The 21,081-nt window shown below is 37.7% G+C and overlaps 1 protein-coding gene across 1 annotated transcript; it reads left to right on the top strand.

Moving 5' to 3' along the window:
- The first annotated feature begins 4,103 nt into the window (after window positions 1-4,103).
- LOC132055709 (formin-like protein 20) lies at window positions 4,104-20,665 on the top strand. The gene is given in 18 exon segments (XM_059447659.1): window positions 4,104-4,637; window positions 5,243-5,949; window positions 6,033-6,254; window positions 6,350-8,030; window positions 8,033-8,711; window positions 8,791-8,917; window positions 9,199-9,270; window positions 10,179-10,277; window positions 10,413-10,454; window positions 12,742-12,822; window positions 12,892-12,942; window positions 13,015-13,099; window positions 14,048-14,142; window positions 17,329-17,400; window positions 17,478-17,594; window positions 18,282-18,350; window positions 18,449-18,515; window positions 19,743-20,665. Coding segments are annotated over 18 exon segments (4,491 nt in total). The 5' UTR covers window positions 4,104-4,564; the 3' UTR covers window positions 19,895-20,665.
- Window positions 20,666-21,081: the final 416 nt, after the last annotated feature.

Here is a 21,081-nt window from a genome sequence, read left to right as displayed (position 1 = left end):
CAAGCATATTTAATAAATAATATATTTATGTAATTTTTTCTTTACCTATTTACACAATATAATTTTCAACAAAAGATTGTCAATTGACCCCTCTTGAATAAAGATGGCTCCGCCACTAAAATTGAATACTTATTCGAAAATTTACATTAAACCAATAAATGTATCTTTATATATTTGTACATATATGTTTTCACTAAGTTATAAATAATATATATTTTTTATCTCATTAAGTTACTTAATCATGATAAACTAATACTCCCTCCGTTCCATAATGTGTTTTTTAGGCTTTTCAATTTTTTTCAAAATAATTGGTGCTTTAGGATTTTAAGAATACTTTGGCAGATTCTTTCAAAATTTCCCTTATTAAATAATCAATATTCATTAACTACCTTTTCTTTTTCTAGGTATTTAATTATGTAAGCACAATTTGATTAGGGATAAGTTAGTAAAAACACTCTTAATTTTTTAGGAGTGAACAATTTCTTAAGGGGTGTGCATGAGTTAAAAGAACCATTTATTATGGAACGGAGAAAGTATAATTTGATGTTAACACTCAATACGAGTCCAAAGGTTCACTTTCGCGGGAGCCACCTTATGTTCCATGGCCATGCATCTTTGGAGTATATATATACTACACTGATGATTGTTAATGTCATTTTCATGAACATGACAACAAATTATGATCACATGACTTTGTTTGATTCTTACTACATTTTTTGTTTGATCGATCATCATGCCTACCCCCAACTAACCTTGGTGTATGTTCCTGTCTTTTCTTCTTCTTTTCTCCTCCTCCTCCGTTCTTGAGATATCAAAGCACAATCATTTTCTTTTCCTCAATTGTCGATGAAAAAAAGAATTAAAAGGTAATGCAAACCTGTTGACTTTTACGTTGCTCGCATGTCCTAATTATATGACATTATTCAATATTTAACGTTCAAATCGTGGCCATGTTTGACATTATTCCAATATTATTAGATACTTTTTTTTCACAATTGTTGGAAATTTTAATTCATTTAACTATTCGATTTATACTTTTATGTGATATGATCTGTATTAGTCAACTATCTCGAAAATTAATTTGATATTCGTCCACTATCATATTTATAACATGATCAGTACTTTAAACTCAATGTGCATATATATAATCTGAGAGAGAGAGAGATAAATCAATGATAATAATATACTTCATCAGAGTTCGGTATATTTCTGCTTCAAGTATTTAGTGTTTCTTCAATTACCTCCTATCCTAGGGCTCATTAAATTCCAAGGTAAAAATAAATTGACCACTTTAGCCATACCATTGCTATAAAGTAAATAAAATATACTATTCCGAGAATATTACTAATTTTTTTTCTTCCATAAATCAATACAAATAAAATAGTAGAAATTCGATCTTGTCGACTACTTCATCATCATAGGAATCGTGTTTTTCTTCACCAAGGTTGTAAGTATTTTAAATTGAGTATTCTGTGTATTCTTTTTTTTTTTTTTTTTTGAAAAAAATGATAGTATTATAACAAGGTAGTAGTGTGACTTAATCGTTGCAACGAAAGAGTAAATATCACAAATGATACAGGAAACCAAAATTGAAACATTTTCTTTTTATTCCTTCCCCCACTTTACCTGTTTTCCATCATTTCCCTCGATGGAAACGTTTACATTAATTCTTTAATGCACGTAATTGGGTGTTTAAATCATTAGAAAAATTCAATTGTGTCACTTTTCCATATGATACTATTATTTTATGTCGATCGTAAAAACTTTCTACTACGGTTTATGTTCTTTTTGTTAGTAAAATCATTTAAATAGGAAAATTGTAACGTATGATGTACATATTTCCAGATTATGTACTAATTTGTATTAAAAAATTTAACTAATCAAATGTTCGAATGCAATTCAAAATTCAGATATATAAGCATTTTGACCTTCACACTTAAATCTTGTCATTCATTTTATGACATGTTAAATATTTCAAGAGTTGGAAATGAGATTAAATAACGCCTTCGATATTAATTAAAATTCCATTAATGCATAAACTTTTTCTTGCAAATAATAAACCGAATGTTTTTTATTAATGTAACCTAGACTTTGAAGTTATATGATGTAAACACATCACTTAAGGTTCTGTGGTGACATGGTACGTATCTTTTTATATTTAATTGAAGATTTCAAATTCGAGCTTTGAAAATAAAATTGTCTTTGTTAAGAAACGCTTTATTCTAAAGTGAATTTTTTTGGAGTGAACCCGGATTAGTCGAGCCCTTAAATAATTAGGACATGAAATAGATAAAGAAAATATTGTGAACACAAAAGCACAACTTGTAATATATATATATATATTTTGAAAGTGTGAGGCGTGAATAGCCTTGCAATTTAGTTGGATATCAACCTTGTTTACCGTCTCAAATTTCGTTAATGTTTGAAACTGAGAAACAATTGAATATTGTGATCAAGGTCAGAGCTAGAGTATCGGTTATGGGTTTAGCCGAATTTAATATTTTGGTTCAAATTTTATCTCTGTCTTATAATCCATTGAATATACATGTATTATTCCTTTAGAACCCAATAACTTAAAAGATTAGAATCCAGAGCTCATAAACTTAAAATTATGATTCCACCTCTAATTGTGATCCAAAGTTTTGCATAACACTTCCTTTTTTCTAGTTTTATTTTATCTTCTGATTTGTTTCTTTTACAAATAAAGTAATAAACCTTAAGATACCGCTAGCCATTAACAAACATGCTTCTCACTGACTGCTGTCACAAAAAAAAAAAAAAAAAAAAAAAAAAAAGAGCTACCACGTGACAAAAAATTAGATCAGAGATTATTTTTAATGGTTTACCTTGGTGTGGAAATTTTATAGGATCTTGCTTGCTTTGATTGTTTGATCGAGTATATGAACTAACAGGAGTAATTGAACTAGTGATTAGATACATTTATTATTGGCGGAAATCAAATCGCAATTAATGAAAATCTTTACCGTTCTGGAAATCAAATGGTAGTTTTGTCTTGAGCAACAACACAGGTGAAAATTAATATTTTCTTGTACTATTTTTCTATGAATAGAAAGGAATATGCACTACTAAATGTCGAACCATTTTTCTATCACTTTTTAACAAACAATAACAGATGAGGAAAATAGATTTAGTCTTCATTTTCCTATCCTATTTAACAAAGGATTCACTGTTTATAATTATAGTCATAAAAAATAAAATAAAACGATCACCTACAATGACCTCCTCAATGTGAGTAGAAGAGTAAATAGGCGTTTGGACATGCGATTTGAAATCAGCGTTTGGACATTCATTTCGTCTCATGATTTCAAACCATGGTTTGAAATCTCAAATCATCCAAAAAGGCATGATTTGGGGTTTCAAACCATGGTTTCAAAATTTTTAAATATAAAACTTGACCCATAAATTTATATTTTGTAAAAAAAGACGCATAAGTTGATAGATATTTTTAATAATTACTCCCACCAACCATTATTTATGTCTACTATGTGGGAGGATTATATTAAAGAGTAGTTACATTACTATTCATGTCAAGTTTTACCAGAATGTCCAAAAAACAATTTTTTTTCTACTAGAAACTGACATGTTGACGGGCACCTGGCAGCTTAGTGCTATTCACTCTTAGTAAGATAGTGTAAAATAATTTCCTTAGTTTTATATTATTTATAAAAGTTACTTAAAATAACACAATAAAAGTATTTGAATGATCATTTTTTAAATTTTAATTGTAATAGTTCAATTAACTATTTCCAGAAGTGGTTGGTGGAGAGAAAAATTTAGAAGGAAAAAATAACCAAAATTGGGACAAAGAGAGGAGTGAATCCGATTGAGTCGGGTCGGGTGCTTTGGACTTATTGGATTATTAGGTGACGCATGTGAGTTAAAATTGGCTTTTGTCCAAATCCTTATCTCTCACTTCTTTTGTCGGCCTTTTGTCTGTCCATATATGCCACGTGTACACACACACACACATGCACTGGTTGTTCAATTTCAACAACGTCCGTAGACGGGTTCGGGTCGGGTCTAATGGTCGTATCTACTGTTCCTGACTTCCTGTATGTTTACGACTCGTCTCAAACTTTTCAGTCCACTACGTTTCTTCTCGCTTTTTTTCTCTCTCTCCATGTGATGACTTTCCTAAAAACAATGGCAACGATCATTTCTCCCTTTCTTATCTAATTCCCCTCTATTCTTTTCATTTTTTGGTTTTTTTTTCAACTCACAAACCCTACGACTTATTTTTCACCTCGATCTTACTTATTCTACTGTTTGCTTTTTCTAGTTAAAATCCTGTGTTTTCTTGAGAATTCTCTTCGTTGAGCTGGTAAACTTCGAAGAAATCCAGCTGTTTTTACTACATTAAGTAAATTCTTTTCATTTTTCGAAGTGAGTTAATCTGCGACCAATTTGAGGTGAATTGAGCTGTTGAATTGGGAATTTTGTAAGAGATCTGTTTTAGGTATCAATTTAGGTACTCTGAAGTGAAGTTTGGACCGTCTCAAATTGGGTGGTTTGGATTGGATCGGGAGCGAAACAGCGCCATTAGATGGCGCTGTTCAGACGCTTCTTCTATAGGAAGCCGCCGGATCGGCTTCTCGAGATTTCTGAGCGGGTCTACGGTAAGCTGCTGCTTTTTTTCTCGCCCAAATGTATGCAATTTTGGGTTTCCTTATGTTTTTTAGCTGATGAACTGTGTTAAGAAGGTTTTCCAGTAACTATTTGTTTCTGCATTTTACTTGGGACTTACTTTGCTTTTATCATGTTTACCATTTTTGATATTTCTCTGCAATTATGAGTTCCTTATTGATCACTATCCCGGTTAGCTACATTTGGAATTACAGCTGATGCTTTTCAATATAAGTGAAGTACTAGAGTAGAGGAAATGTGACAGAGGGGTTTGCTCAGGTGGTAAGCACCATCCACCTCCAACCCGAAGGTTATGGGTTCGAGTCACCAAGGGAGCAAAAAGCGGGAGCTCCTAAGTAGAGGAAATGAAACTCATTGTGAATAAATGTGCAAATCTAGTACCCTAAATTTTAGTGACTCAGGTTGCTCTTAGCTTATTTTAGCTTAGAAGTTGAAGCTAAGGTGTTATTTTTGTGGATAGAGGGCGCCTATTCTTCTTGAAGAACCATATTACTTTCTTCATTATGTCAAAGTGGTCAGTTGTTCGGAGCAAATATTGATGTTTTCTCTTTTTTTCCTTTGTACTTCGTACTTGCAGTGTTTGATTGTTGCTTCTCCACCGACGTGTTGGATGAAGATGAGTACAAGACATATATGGGAGGGATTGTAGCTCAGCTGCAGGACCACTATGCAGATGCTTCTTTCATGGTTTTTAACTTTAGGGAAGGTGATAAGAGGAGTCAAATATCTGATATATTGTCCCAATATGATATGACTGTGATGGATTATCCTCGGCAATATGAAGGGTGTCCACTATTGCCCCTGGAGATGATTCACCACTTCTTGCGCTCGAGTGAGAGCTGGCTTTCACTTGAGGGCCAGCAAAACGTCCTGTTAATGCACTGTGAGAGGGGAGGCTGGCCTGTACTTGCTTTCATGCTTGCTGGCCTTCTTTTGTACAGAAAACAGTACACTGGTGAGCATAAGACTCTTGAAATGGTATACAAGCAAGCTCCTAGGGAGCTGCTCCATCTTTTGTCGCCTCTGAATCCACAGCCATCTCAGCTTAGATATCTCCAGTACATCTCCAGAAAGAATTTTGGCTCAGAATGGCTGCCATCAGATACTCCCTTTGCGTTAGATTGCATTATACTTAGATTCCCTCCGCTATTTGATGGCGGGAGAGGATGTCGACCTGTACTTCGCGTCTATGGACAGGACCCTGCTTCAACAACCTCTAATAGGAGCTCTAAGCTCCTTTTTTCAACTTCAAAGACAAAGAAACATGCTCGCTTCTACCAACAGGTAATTCCCAGCTTTAAAGTTGAGACTATTTATGAAGATAAGTTAGCTGAAATCTGAAGTGGTCTGCTAAATCCTCACTGCAGGAAGAGTGTTCACTGGTGAAAATAGACATCCATTGTCGCGTCCAAGGAGATGTTGTTCTCGAGTGTGTCCATTTGGAAGATGACCTAGTAAGGGAAGAAATGATGTTCAGGGTCATGTTCCACACCACATTTATTCGCTCAAATGTTTTGATGTTAATGCGTGATGAAGTTGATGTCCTGTGGGATGCAAAAGACCAATTTCCTAGAGGGTTCAAAGCAGAGGTCTGGTATTTATTCCTCTTACTTTGGATCTTATATCCCCCCTTCAATATTCTTCATGAAATTGCGAAGTTGAAGAATACTCATATCTGTATCAGGTACTCTTTTCGGATCCTAATGCTGTTTCAGCTGTTGTCACTGAAGAAGTGCCAAGTGAGGATGAGAATGGGACCGAAGGCGCTTCACCTGAGGAGTTTTTTGAAGTCGAAGAGATATTCAGCAATGCCGTTGATGGGCAGGATGGAAAGGGGGAGTCTGGAGCCCACATTGTTAAGGAAAGTTTGCAGGATGATGATAGTATTGAAATAATCTGGAAAGAGGAGGTGGAACATCATGCATTTCAAGATTGTGCGTCAGACGAAGTAAATAACAAGCAAGAAAAAAAGATGGATTCTAATCGTTCTGCATCAGAAACCAATATTTTAGGAGATAGAGACAACTCTATACCCTCCAGCGTTGTAGTTACCAATGGTACTAGCAACATGGAATCAGAACTGGTATTGTCTGGGGATTGTTTGGCATCAGAAAATGGGGAGCTAAAGCTAGATAAAGCAGGCACTCTGAAACAGAAGAAGTTGGAGAGGGAAGGTTTGCAACAGAAGATGAGTGCTGATATCAATAAACAAAAAAGTGACAAGACAGTCTCATCTCTTAAGAAACAATCATTCTCCAATGCAAAACCTGCCGTCGATGGCATAGGTCCGAAAAATAAATCAAAACAGCAGGATAGCCAAGGTACTGTACGACAGGCAAAGCCTAATGCGGTGTCCCGGTGGATCCCTCCCAACAAAGGTTCTTATACTAGTTCAATGCATGTGTCATATCCACCATCAAGGTATAACAGTGCTCCTCCTGTGCTTGCTCTCACCAAGGATTCTCAATCTGGGGTTAAATCAAAGTCACCATCTCCTCGAGCTTCTTCAGAAGCTATAGTTTCTGCTGAAGCAGGTCATGTTCCAGGGAAAGACTCTTCATGTCCTGCATCGGGTATGTCAATGGTTGAGGCATCTGTTGCTACAATGTCTGCCCCAGAATCAGTTGAAAGCCACCAGACCCTACAGGGTCATCCACCTCCTCCAAGTTCGTTGCCTTCTCCATCACCGAGCACTTCATCTCATGAAACGCCTGACACTGTTGTAGCAGGAACTAATTCACCATCAGCTTCTGCAACTCCACGTTCAAGTAATGTCCAGTCATTTTCACCTCCTCCACCTCCTCCTCCCCCACCCCCTCCGCCTCCACCATCAACTAGCTCAAGGATGACTCCAGCGGGTGCCTTCTCTCCTCCCCCACCGCCACCACCTACTCCGCCTCTGCCCACATCATCTAGTATATCACCCCCTCCACCACCCCTTTGGGTGGGGTATGGAACTTCCTCAAAAGTAGTATCTAGTTCATTGTCACCTCCACCGCCTCCACCTCCTCCTCCTCCACCTATATATGCATCCACTGTACCAAGATTAGCCAGCTTTGGGGTTTCCACACCATCACCGCCACCCCCTCCCCCTCCTCCTACTATGCGTACTGGCTATTCCCCTCCTCCTCCTATGCGTACTGGCAATTCCCCTCCTCCTCCTCCCCCTCCTCCTCCTATGCGTACTGGTTATTCCCCTCCTCCTCCTCCGCCTCCACCACCTCCTCCTCCTTTACTTGGTTCTTCAGCGCCACCTCCCCCTCCACCGCTACCAACACTACATTCCTCGCAAGTTGCTCCACCTCCACCACCTCCGCCACCTTTGCGAAATGTTCCTCCTCCACCACCCCCACCTCCTTCAAAATATGCTCCCCCTCCCCTCCTCCTCCGCCTTCTTTATACAATGTTCCATCTGCACCATCTCCACCACCTCCACCTCCCCCTCCTTTTTCTAGAGCACCACCACCACCTCCTCCACCGCCTGGAGGTCCACCTCCACCACCTCCTCCAATGTGGGGGCCTCCACCTCCTTCTATGCGGGGGCCTCCACCTCCTCCACCTCCTCCGGGAGGTGGCCCTCCTGGAGCACCTCCTCCTATGCGGGGGCCTCCACCTCCACCACCTCCTCCTGGAGGTGGCCCTCCTCCACCACCTCCTCCTCCCGGAGGTCGCGCACCTGGTCCACCTCCCCCACCCCCTCCGGGAGGACGCGCACCTGGTCCGCCTCCCCCACCCCCTCCGGGAGGACGAGCACCTGGTCCGCCTCCCCCACCCCCTCCGGGAGGTCGCGCACCTGGTCCACCTCCTCCACCTGGAGCTCCAAGACCTCCAGGTGGTGGACCTCCCCCACCACCACCATTTGGCGCTAAAGGACCTGGTGCAGTTGGCAGAGGCATTCCCGCAGGGAGAGGTCAGGGATTTTCACGCACAGCTGGTGGTGTAGCCCCTCGAAGATCTAACTTAAAGCCGTTGCATTGGAGCAAGGTAACTAGGGCACTGCAAGGAAGCTTATGGGATGAGCTGCAAAGAAACGGAGAGTCTCAATTGTATGTCTCATGCTTTTTATGTCTGACATTGCTTATACTCGATTCAATTAAATTACTAATATTTTTGCTTCAAATCTAGGTCACCAGAATTTGATTTTTCAGAACTTGAGACTCTTTTCTCTGCTACAGTCCCCAAGTCAGACAATGCGGGTAAATCTGGAGGGAGAAGGAAGTCTGTTGGGTCTAAACCAGAAAAGGTTCACCTGGTAAGAAATATGATATAATATCCTCCTCTCTTAGGCCTTTTACTAACAATCTCAGTTCTGAGTGATACTTATCCAATTCTTTGTTCTTGTGATTTTCCTGCTTCTATTTGTTCCATTCGTTTCAGTTTTTACCTGTTCTTGATACCTGCTAGATGAATGGTTGTAGTTGTGTTACCTGCATATTGGATTTTGGTGGTTGAAGGAATTCTATCTTCTTGTTTTTTGTAAGTTACACTATCATTTCTCCTTTATGTAATTCGTTTCTTTTGTTTTTTTGGTAGATTGACTTAAGGAGGGCAAATAATACTGAAATTATGCTCACAAAGGTGAAAATGCCACTGCCTGACATGGTGGTAAGTTTGGTGCTATTCTGTTCAATATTTCTTTCTCCATTTCTCAAAGAGGCTTGCTTTATGGTTTAGTAGAAACATACCTGTCCTGATAATTGCAGAAAGAAAAGTTCCTGATTGTCGGCATGTTCGGACTATAGCCTGGAATTATATACTGTGTTTGAGATTGGAGGAGCTTGATATCCGAAAGGCTGTAAATTCCGCTTCTCTGTGAACTTGGAATACACATGAGAAAGCCCTTATTTCTGTATTAAAATCTAAATTGCATAAAGATGTTCTGTAATATGTCAAGGGTCCAGTCGAACCGCCATTCAATGTCAAGTCATGTCACGGAACCTTGCATCCAAAGGATGCTTAAGACTGAAAACATGCAACAGTACACTTTTTTCTGGATAATTTTAACAATACACAAGAAGTAGGAGATAAAAGAATAGAAATGACATGCTTATGAGACTCTAAATGCAACTAACCTTTGTTCTCAACGGAAGTTAGAGAAGGTGAGTTTCTCATGTTCCGCTTTAAAAGTGTGGTATGTGGCCGTAGCTACCCATGGTTAACTGAGATGCTTTGTTGTGGTCCTAATGGTCCTGGACGCAAGGAAATGTGCTTAGACGTCGTAATACTTTCCTTTCACCTGTTCCTTATCAAGAAAAAATAAGAATACTTTCCTTCGAGCCGTTAGACAACCTGCATTTCTCTGCTATTTCTTTTCGCTCAATTTTAGCATATGATAAACAATGTGGAAAGATTCAGGTTAGATCCTGTGCTTTGTAAGTGAAAGATTGTAGAACCTGAAACTAGAGTGAAAGTGATTGTAGAAGTATTAGTTGGGAATTGTTTCACAATGTGGTGGTTGATTTATCCGACCTTATATAAAAAAATAAAGTACGTTTGTTGGTTTTGGTATGCAGGCAGCTGCCCTCGCAATGGATGAGTCAATTTTAGATGCTGATCAGGTGGAGAATCTTATCAAGTTTTGTCCTACAAAAGATGAGATGGAACTTCTGAAGGTGAACTTAAGTACTGTGCAGCTATTCTATTAGCTGTAACTTTGTTTTCGTGCTTCTTTTCCTGTCCCTGTCTCCTCTACTAATTGAGTCTTTCGCTGTTATTTCTTCTAAATGTTTGCTATTACAACTGCTCAGAATTACGCTGGCGACAAGGAGCTCCTGGGAAAGTGTGAACAGGTTAGCCAATCATGTTCTATAGTTGTCTCCTGAGTCCATGACCTCTCGGTTTTATTTCTTGATTGGTATTCTTTATTTGCAAGTTCCATTGTTTACTGTGATATGCTGCCATATGTAGGTTTGTATAGTGAAAAACAGAGAGAACATCTGAACATTTTGCAGCAGCTGCATTTGGCAATGAAAATTGATGCCAAATAGTGCTTGTGAGCTTTTAGCTGATGCGTGGACCTTAAATGGTGAAGCTATACATAAATCTTATTTTAGGTTAGCCATGGTAGCCGCCCTTGACCCGCAATTTGAAAGTAGTGCAGTCTGACACAAAAGGCCTCTTTTACCATTAACCAGCATCAATAAATGCAAACAACCCTTCTGCTTCTTTTTTGGCTGACGAGGAACTGGAGTGGATAAATTTTTTTAAGAGGACTTAATATGCTTTCTTCACAATTTTTGGCTTTGCTCACGTACTCCAAAAATTAAGAAAACCCTTTACTGCAATTTGGCTTTGGTATATGATTTGGTAATTACTAGTAATTAGGGATCTTTACACAAATAGCCAGCCAGATTCACTGTTTACTTTTCCTAGCTGGTAGACGTAGATTATACTTTGATTATACACATATTATTCATCGGCTATTTTTAGTTTAAACGGTTGCGTGGACGGTTATTTAGGTTAACTCTTCTTCTAATAATTACTGAGATAGGGATCCACCATCCATCTTCTGCTAATTGATTGACAAAGCATGGAAGTAGATACTGTTGCTTGCTTGTAAGACTGTCTTTTGGCGCAAGTACAAGATGAGCAAAGTCTGAGAGCATTGCGGTTTACCATCTTCTGCTAATTGATTGACAAAGCATGGAAGTAGATATTGTTGCTTGCTTGTAAGGCTGTCTTAAATGGCACAATGTTCAGGATGAGGAATGGATTAGTGATTCAGTGAGGAAAGGTCTGGCTGTTCCAGATTTTTGGAGAAAGTTTGGGGAACCGGGGTGCAAGGTTGAATATATTGTGTCCATTGAGGGTGTTGAAACCCAAAAAAGAAAACAATGGTATGGTTACTTTACACCCATATAATTTGGCAACTGAATTCCAGTTTAACTAATTTTGTTTGAGCTAAAAACAACAGAATTTGGTTGTGAAGTAACTCAAAACCTTTTTCTCACTTTGGTTGTCATTTAAATTTTTAGCTTCAACTTGCTGAAACACTTATACCAGATTCTGTTCGAAACAGAATTCACACCTGACTTGTAAATTCAGAAAATAGATGATAGGAAATTCTAGTGTTCCGATTGCTAAATGTGAACGTTCTATCCTGTCAAATTTGATTTGTATCTTAGCTGTAGTTGGTTCCAGCTGTTAGCATCAAAATGTGCTGCATTTTCTTGCCTGCGCCAAATATAAGTGTCTGGAAGAATTGGGACATCTGAAGGTAGCTGTGGAGATATATTCTGTGGAGATCTTGTCCTGTGAAACGTTGTGTGTGTGTCTGTGTCTGTGTGAAGAGGAGATAGAAGAGAGAATAGAGGAGCATGTAAATGTTGATAACGAGGCGGATGGGATGTAAGAGAGAAAAGGTCTGACTAGTGACAGCATTGATTTCATGGGCTAGTACTTTTGTGTTTCCGAGCTAAAGTTCTAGCACAAGAAAGTCGAAGTATATACTTTATTCGATATAAAGTCTCTTTTTTGGGAGATCCGCTGGATTATGAGTAGTTGGATAAAAAGGGAAAGAACCAAGGAAGAAATCGAAAATGGATCGTCTGATCTTGAAAAGAAAATAACTCCCCCGACCATGTGGAGAAGAAAGAAGGAATAAAATTGCTTTGACTTAGTATCTTTGTATCTCTGTGTATTATCACCTGTTTACCATATGACACTTTGTTGCTTTTATTAACATTTAATTACAAGTGGGTGTTTTTGTGTCTGATATGTCAAAGAACCACCACAAGAACCAAAATTTTTTATACCACACAGTTTGGCTTCTATCCAGATTATCACGATATCTTGTGCTATTCCAGATGAGAAATGATGGCATTGTTATATTCAGTGTCTCAGAGAAAACTAATTTGAGAGGCTGGCAGGTGTCAGATATTCCTTATAATCAATTGTACCCTCTTGTATTGTTGTCTTTCTGTAGAATATTTTGAATGCTTTTGTTTTGGTTTATGATAAATTTGCTTGTTCCATTATCTTTTTTCAGATAATACTTGTAGTCATGGGGTCTTTTCCCTGCCTTGATGGCTCAATCCTAATGCACTGGTGGTGTTTCTGATATTGTTTGTCTTTCAGTTTTTCCTGGAGCTCATGAAGGTGCCTCGAGTCGAGTCAAAAATGAGAGTTTTTCTCTTCAAGATCCAGTTCAACTCTCAGGTTTGTTTGCACCTAGTAATCTTCTGAAATAAGTATCTTCTGTATCATCTGAAATTAGCTCTATCTCAGGTCAAGGACTTCAAAAAAAACTTAAACACTGTGAACTCTGCTTGTGAAGAGGTACTTTTCTAGGTTCTATATTTGTCTTCTCTATTTTCTCTATTTTCTTAGTATAACTCAGTTTTCTTGTAGCAGGTCCGACATTCTCTCAAATTGAAGGAAATATTGAAGAAAATATTGTATTTAGGGAATACATTAAACCAAGGAACTGCCAGAGGTAAGACTTTCTGTTGCCTGAATTTCTCCATTCCCTCTTGTAATTCTTCAAAATCTCAGCTTTCTTAATATGGACTAATGCAGGAAAGTTTGATAAACTTGTATGACAAATTCAGTTGCTGCCATGTGAAACTTGTGGCTTTTCCAATTTATAAATTAAATTCAATGTTTGCCCGACTAGAAATACCACATCTAGAGGTTTCAATTGTCTATTCTCAGTCCTGTTGAAGTGAGTGGGACACGAGCTTTTACCCTGAAAGTGGTGGTTTGCTCATACAAGTTAATATTCTACGTCACAGAATTGATTCATTGCTGTTAAAGTTTGTTAATTTTGCAAACAAGAAGTTTAGATAAAATTGAGAGATTCATCAATGTGCGGATTACTAGTACAGAATATATGCGGAAAAAGTTCTGCTTAGACTATTTATGTAGATGATGAATAATATTTGCTAAAATGGGTACCAAATGGACCGTTGATTATCAGTTAGGAGTTGTGCCTGACTTACTTTATTCCTTCGACTTTAATCGTCAGATAAAATAATACTTTTCTGTTGATTGATAAATGAACTATGTTATCTTACTTGTTAGCTGTTCCAAATCAATTAGAGGACTTAAGACATTGTTCTATATGATGGAACTAGAGGATTAACAAATTTTGCTCAATAGTTTTGCTCGTGAGCTAGATGATTTTCGCATTTTGGAGATCTGGAAACCTTTAGCATATGTTCTTACTTAAAAGTGATAGTAATTGTTCTTTGCCTTGACAAGGACAGTTCAGTTTCTTTTCTTGGATTTATTATGTTTATTATTCCAATGGAGCTTGTTTTGTTTCATATAAAATAGTTCTTAAGGACCTCGTCTCATATTACTGATGTATGTATGTGGTCAAGCAGTTTGAATTTTTGATACTGAATTCCAAAGCTAAGTTCGGGTACTTTCTTTAATTCAGGTTCTGCCGTTGGATTTAAGTTGGACAGTCTTTTGAAACTGACTGATACACGTGCTACTAACAACAAGATGACACTCATGCATTATCTTTGTAAGGTGTGGATGTACTTTCAGTTTCACTTTTGTTGTTTCAAAGGGATTATTTAAACTATTTCAGCTTTCTTTCCAATTAGCACTATACTCTGAGAAATGGTACCGTTAGATCATGCTTTCAGCAATGCCACCTCATGAAAACACTGTGGATGTTGAATCTTCTTAAATTCATCCATTAATTTTCCTTTTCACTGGCCGACTGCCTGAAAGCACTGTAAAAAGATTAACTTCAGAGGACAAAAAGGATGAGATTCCGAAAAGATGTGACGATTTGCAAAAGCTGCTCTTACTATGGTGTAAAAAAATTTCATCATTTTAACACTAGTGCTTAGTTAGAAATGCTGCGAGGAAGCCTCGCGCAAGAAGATTGATCAATTTGATGCATGTGTGTATGCATTTCATTGGGCTTGCCATAAAGGTCATATAGTTGAAAATGACGTCCGTCGTCATGCATATTTCATTTTGGTTACAAGTATTTTACATGGTAGACATGGCACTGAAAGAAAATTGGAGTAATGCATTGGTGGACTGTCTCAGTTCTACTTTGTACCACATTAAAGACCAGAAAGGATAAATTTCATATCTAACTATATACCTATTCATAGTTTGTACGCCCTCTTATTTATGTGGTACTTCTTTTCCTTTTAGTTTGTTCCAAAAAGAGTGATATCCTTTTACATTTAGAAACAATTTACCTTTAAACTTCCCATTGTTGATAGATAATTAATTAAGTAAATAAATGTATGCCCTCTTTAACAGCTTAGGCTTTTAGATGAGATGGGCACACATTCTAAAATGGTATTAGAGCAGGCAGAGGTAGTGGCTTCGAGTCTCACCACTACTCATTATTAAAAACAATTTCCACGTGTTTTGGATGACGAAAAAGAATCAAGCCCGCATGTGAGACGGCGTGTTGAGATATAATATAATTAAGTAAAGAAATGTATGCTCCCTCTAACAGCTTAAGCTTTCAGATGAGATGGTCAAACACTTTAACACCCATTTTACCCTTGATGAGATGATTTATATTTTATAGCCAGAGAAATATCTATGGTTTGTTTTAGACTACAAGTTTCAAAGGTTTCTCTTTCTTAAACTCTGTGCCTGTCAAACAAAATCACATAAGTTGGAAAGGGCGGAGTAATAAGTTTACAGAATGGAATTTTGTGGAAACAGACTGAAGAACGAAGTTTAATATTTGGGTGCAGGGAGAATCAAGGGGTTAAATGAATCTAATTAGTCAAATTACAACCGCTATTTGGTTCAAGTTGCATTTCATCAGTTTTCTCTGAGACGGTCTGCATCTGATCTGGTATCTTCTGTCCAGAGATGCTAAGTACATCCTGTTGTGGAGCCTGGATGTAATCAAACCTATGATTTGATAGAGGGAATTCTGTATCAGGGATTTCAAATGTTATTTGCATATATGCCTTGTTGGTTCGTGATAATCTATGAAATCAGCATTGCATCATTCACTGAAGTAACTGACCATGCTGAAAAAACATTCTCTTTAAGTAGCTCCCTTGTGTGAAGCCAATGAAACAAATGTGTATTCGAGGTGCCAAAGCTGGTTTCCTCTGGTCCATCTTCTCTTCACTAGGAGCACACCCTTTAATCTGGCCTCTTTATGTAAACAAAATATAAATTATGATGGCTGCCTGAGCAGGTATCTGTGTCCTTATCAAGTAGGTGCAGGTCCATCCATTTACTTTTCGCCATTTTACGCTTGTGCTTTTGATTTGATAACAAAAACATACCTAGTGAAATCCCACAATGTGGGGTCTGGGGAGGGTAAAGTGTACGCAAACCTTACTCCTATCTCGGAAGATAGGGAGGCTGTTTTCGGAAGACCCTCGGCTCAAGAGAAAACACGACGAGAAAAGGTCAGATACGTACAAGCAGTTCAAAGCAAAATGAAAATGAAACTAAAGAAAGCGAAAAAGTCATGATAGAGCATTCTGAGAAAAGGAAGCAGTAGCTACCATAGATAAATAAGATAATCGAAGTACAAGAAAACATATAGTAGCAAGAATCAAAGGACAATAGACTATAAATCAAAACTGCGCCTACCTATTAGCCTTCTACCCTAATCTGGGTCCTTCATAACCTCCGATCTAAGGTCATGTCCTCGGTAGCGGAATCGCGCCATGTCTGTCGTCGCACCTCTCTCCAATACTTCTTCGGCCTACCTCTACCTCAACCATCCATAGCTAACCTGTCACACCTCTGCACCGGGGCATCTGTGTCTCTCCTCCTCACATGCCCAAACCATCTCAGTCTCGCTTCCCGCATCTTGTCCTCCACTGATGCCACTCCCACCTTATCTTGGATATCTTCATTCCTAATCCTATCCCGCCTGGTGTGCCCACACATCCATCGCAACATTCTCATTTCCGCAACTTTCATCTTTAGGACGTGAGAGTACTTAAAAACAAAAACAAAATTCCAAAACTCCCCATCCCATCTAGTGATGTTGCAACTCACAACTCGTTGAAGCTATCTGCAAGTCATGTAGACTCCTAGAGTAAATATAAGGATACATATAAATAGGTGACAACAAATAATAAATGATTCAACTCTTTTCTACTTAATGAAATTATCAGGTAAACTCAAAACAACTCTTGAGATCGCTATATTCCGCTACTGCGCTACATAAGTGCTCAAGTGTGATTAGACTTTCTATAGATGGTCCGCTTGGAAAGTATAATTTAGGGGAAGTATAACTCAAATTAGTCCCCTTTAGGCCATCGGCTATCATCTGATAGTTTGCTGCACCTTGCCAAAGCGCTGTAGTTTTAGGCATTATTTGGTGCATGATTGATTATGTGTCACAATATTTCAAAAGCTATCAAATTAAGGCATACTTTTTAAAAGGTTACTTCTCCTTATGCATTGGTTATAGACTCTCTTTTGTTTGTAAAGGGTTTAACGTAGACATTCCTACTATTCTTAGTTTTATTCTCTTGGCATGAGATGCCTCTTTCCTCAGGGGTCTGGACATTTCTGTATCTGAGACATATTTTCCTTTTTCTTTACTTATTTGTTTATCTACCTGAGCATACTATCTGTTTGATAAAAGGCCTCTTAATATTTTCTGCCTGAATTCAGGTTTTAAATGTGGTTGTGACTATCTGAGATAGTGTGGTGTTAGTAATTAATGTGGTGTTAGTAATTAATCTCTTTGCTCAGGTTCTTGCTGCCAAGTCACCAGCACTTTTAGACTTCCATGTAGATCTTGTGAGCCTGGAAGCTGCGTCAAAGGTTACTTGTCTTATCTCTTTATGATTATATATCCTTGAATTTATCAGGATTGGTTAGAAATTTGTTTCTCCTTGCAGATACAATTGAAGTCTCTGGCTGAAGAAATGCAAGCAATCATCAAGGGTTTGGAAAAAGTTAAAAAGGAACTGGAGGCATCCGAGACTGATGGCCCTGTGTCTGAAATTTTTCGTAAGGTATTATGGTGGTTGCATTTTTTTAATAATGATGGTGGTTGTATATCTTTTCAACTGTCTTAGTTTTATTTGTTTATATGTGCAACTATTCTACATGGGTGTTAGTATGTCTAAGAGCACTCCTTTTTTCATCACGTTAAGATGTTACTTCTAGCTCGGACATAATTTTTAGGCTTTCAAATATCCTCCTGATGTCTTGTGAGATTTAAAAAGTTAAATGCAAAAGATCTGCTTCTGGATCTATTGTCTCAAAGTTTTGTATCTTATGATTTCCCCGATTAGCTCTATTTTATTATTTCTTTGATCTGATGAAGATATTGTGAATCAAGATATATTTAACTTCATTATGGCATAAAGCTGCCGCTGTAAAAATCCATGCATCTTTTGATGAAAAGAGTCTGAACTCATGTACCGCCTCTTATATTTCTGGAAATTGGATGACTTTATTTACCTTTCGTCTCCTCTCTTTGCTTTATCTTTTTATTCATTTAACAAAAGGGTTGATGGAATCATGTAATAACAGCATACAGGGTTCTGTTTCTATTGTTTCTTGAAGTGTACTAAGTTTCTGTGCACACTATCATCATTCTGTAGATGACATAAGTGCATTCCATCCCTCTGTGAAAAGGGGGTAAAAAGAACAAAATTTTGGTCCTTATAGGTTTGTTCTTTTGTCCTGCATATCAGACCTTAAAGGAGTTCGTTGGTGTGGCTGAAGCACAGGTTGGCTCTGTCAAGGAGTTATATTCTGTTGCGGTAATTTCCTTTGTGTTTTATTATCTCTTTGTTATGTTATGTTGCAGAGTCATCTCCCTATATGCCAATATAATGTTTAATTGTCGTAACTTGCACAGGGCAGAAATGCAGATGCACTTGCACTATATTTCGGTGAGGATCCTGCCCGCTGTCCGTTTGAGCAAGGTAACATATGTACAATATACTTTTAATCCCGTCCATGACACTGCTGGCAAAATTGAGTGGATGAAAGTTGTCTTCTTCAAGAGTTTTGGACTATACTTTGTTGCCTTGAATGTCCAACACATTTACTATTCTAACTACAAGATATGAATAAGAGTGTTAAAAATAGTGTAGTGTCGATCCTCTTGGACATAGAAACTGCTCCATAATTTTATGGAAAGATATGACTGCAATTATTTATCTCTGTCAGAGCTGGAGTTGTTAATCAGTATGCTAATTTTATGAGATTTGGTTGATCTGGAATACATCTGAGAACTTCCTCATTGAGGTTTCCGGTGTCTAGAGCTTAGCAAACTATTTAGGGCATTAGATGAGATAGAGCTTAAGCTGTCATATTTGAGCTAAAGATAAGTTTTTATTTTGTCCTTTATGACAAATTTTATATTTTTTGCATCTCTTTGCCAATTGGAAGAAAAAACTGATGAGATTATGAAGTTAGTGGCACCATCAACATGCTCTTCCATATTTAAAGTGCAACTTTGCATTATGCATATTTTGGACCATCTGGAAAGAAAGGAATGATGCTTGTTTTGAGAACAAAAAGATTCACACTTCTAGATAAAAGAATACTTGTCTTCAAAATCTGTTTTATTGGTGTAAGAGGTCTTTAGTGGAGAGTATAGATCCGTACATGGACTTTCTAGATTTGCTAGGAAAAATATAAGTGGATGTTTATTTCTGTAGACATTGTCTGCTTCTGATGTATCCTTTGTACCAGCTTGGTACTTCCCGTTAATAAAACTTTACCTTATCAAAAAAAAAAAAAAAAAAAAAAAAATAGTGCAACTCAGCACATTTAAACCTTGTCCAGATTATCTACCAGTTTCCAACAAGGGGAGGATGTAGATGTTACAAATAGAAGACCAATATAAAGTTTTTTTCGAAAAAAAAAAAAGAAAAAGAAAAGAAAGGACTTGTTTCCTGTATATGAATGAGCATGAACCACCTCTTTTTTGTTGTGTGTGGATGATTACTTAAGAACTTGTATATATAACTGCATTTTACTTCAATTGGAGATGGATGTGATGGATCTGTGTTACCTTTGTTTGCTTCAATCATGCTTCCCCTGTTTTCATTTGTATTAACTTCTGCCCTTGATAGTTCGAGGTTTTCTGGTGCTGATTTTTTCTCCTTTGTCTATTTGGTGCATCTGTTCGACAATCTATGCAGTCACAGCGACCCTCTTAAATTTTGTGAGGCTGTTCCGCAAAGCCCATGAAGAGAACTTGAAGCAGGCTGAATTAGAAAGGAAGAAAGTTCAGAAGGAGGCTGAAATGGAGAATGCCAAAGGAATTAATCTAACAAAGAAGGGTTTCAAGTGAATGGGAATGATTTCATTATTTCAGGGAATATTGGGTGTCGAATGATCTGTCTGTTAACCATGTTAAGTGAGGATATCTTGCAAAGACAGACCAGAAGCCTCCTAATGTAAGTGCTTTGGCATTCTTTTTATTTGTGAAAGAATGTTCAGGCTTGTGAAAGAATGTTCAGGCTTGTGAACCAGAGTGCAGTGAAATGCTTTGCTGATAGGAAGCTGAACCGGACACATCATTGTCGGGGCTTTTGGATGATGCAAGCAACCTGTCGCTCCATAAATTGATCGCCTTGATTTTTGTTATTGGCAGGTGATCATGAATGCTATCCAACCCGGAGAAATTTGCTACATGATTAAACAGATGCTGCAATCAAGAGTGCAAATTTGGATGGAGCAACATGCTGGACTTTGTGTTGGCGCAAATGTAGTTGCCACAATGTCAACGTTTACCGTTGACCGCTCTTATGCCAAGTCAACTGTAAATTAGAAGTGTAACATCAGTTTGTATAAAGCCTAGCTAGTGTATCTAGATTCAAAATTGATTCTTTTCATTGTAACGTAGAAAAAGGGGTTCGTTATTATGGCAGCTTTTATGGGAACCTGCCACGAAATTGATTGTACAGAAAGCATAGGAGAGGATAGGGATAGGTTCTTTTAGCAATAGTGTTGTGTCAATATGTAGGCTGTAGGATTAGTTCCCCCTCTTCCTAGATAGTACAAGTTTTGGAAAATTTTCTGATATCTTTATTTGTTAATCAAATCACACGAGTTATCTGCATTTCCTTCTTCCTTTTAAGGTCTCGCTTTTTTCGTGCTCAAGCAGGTTATCTAATCCAGATTTCTAACTTCAGCTACTTGGGTTAAGGATCTCGGATTTATGCGTCTGTGTATGTTCCTTTCCCAAGTTGAGCTTTGGACCCTCAATTAATTGACATTTTACTTTGATCCTTACAACATGACTTGGCGGAATTAATCTTTATTTGTCAGATGTGGGGTCTCAGACAAGTTAATAATTGTTGGACAATTTTGATTTAATTATACGATGATTCACATGTTAAAGTCATTATCTATTTTAACAGAAGTTCATCAGTGGGGGAAACAGGGTGTAAAATTACATTAATAGAGGGTTAACTGTGCTTAGATAACACATCAAGATCACTGATAATGTAGAGACCGACATCCCTTTCTATACTA

Source organism: Lycium ferocissimum, chromosome 5, assembly GCF_029784015.1.
Source record: "Lycium ferocissimum isolate CSIRO_LF1 chromosome 5, AGI_CSIRO_Lferr_CH_V1, whole genome shotgun sequence".
Classification (NCBI taxonomy): Eukaryota; Viridiplantae; Streptophyta; class Magnoliopsida; order Solanales; family Solanaceae; genus Lycium; species Lycium ferocissimum.
The sequence above is the reverse complement of the archived record's forward strand: the minus strand, read 5'-3'. Positions and strand labels throughout refer to the sequence as shown.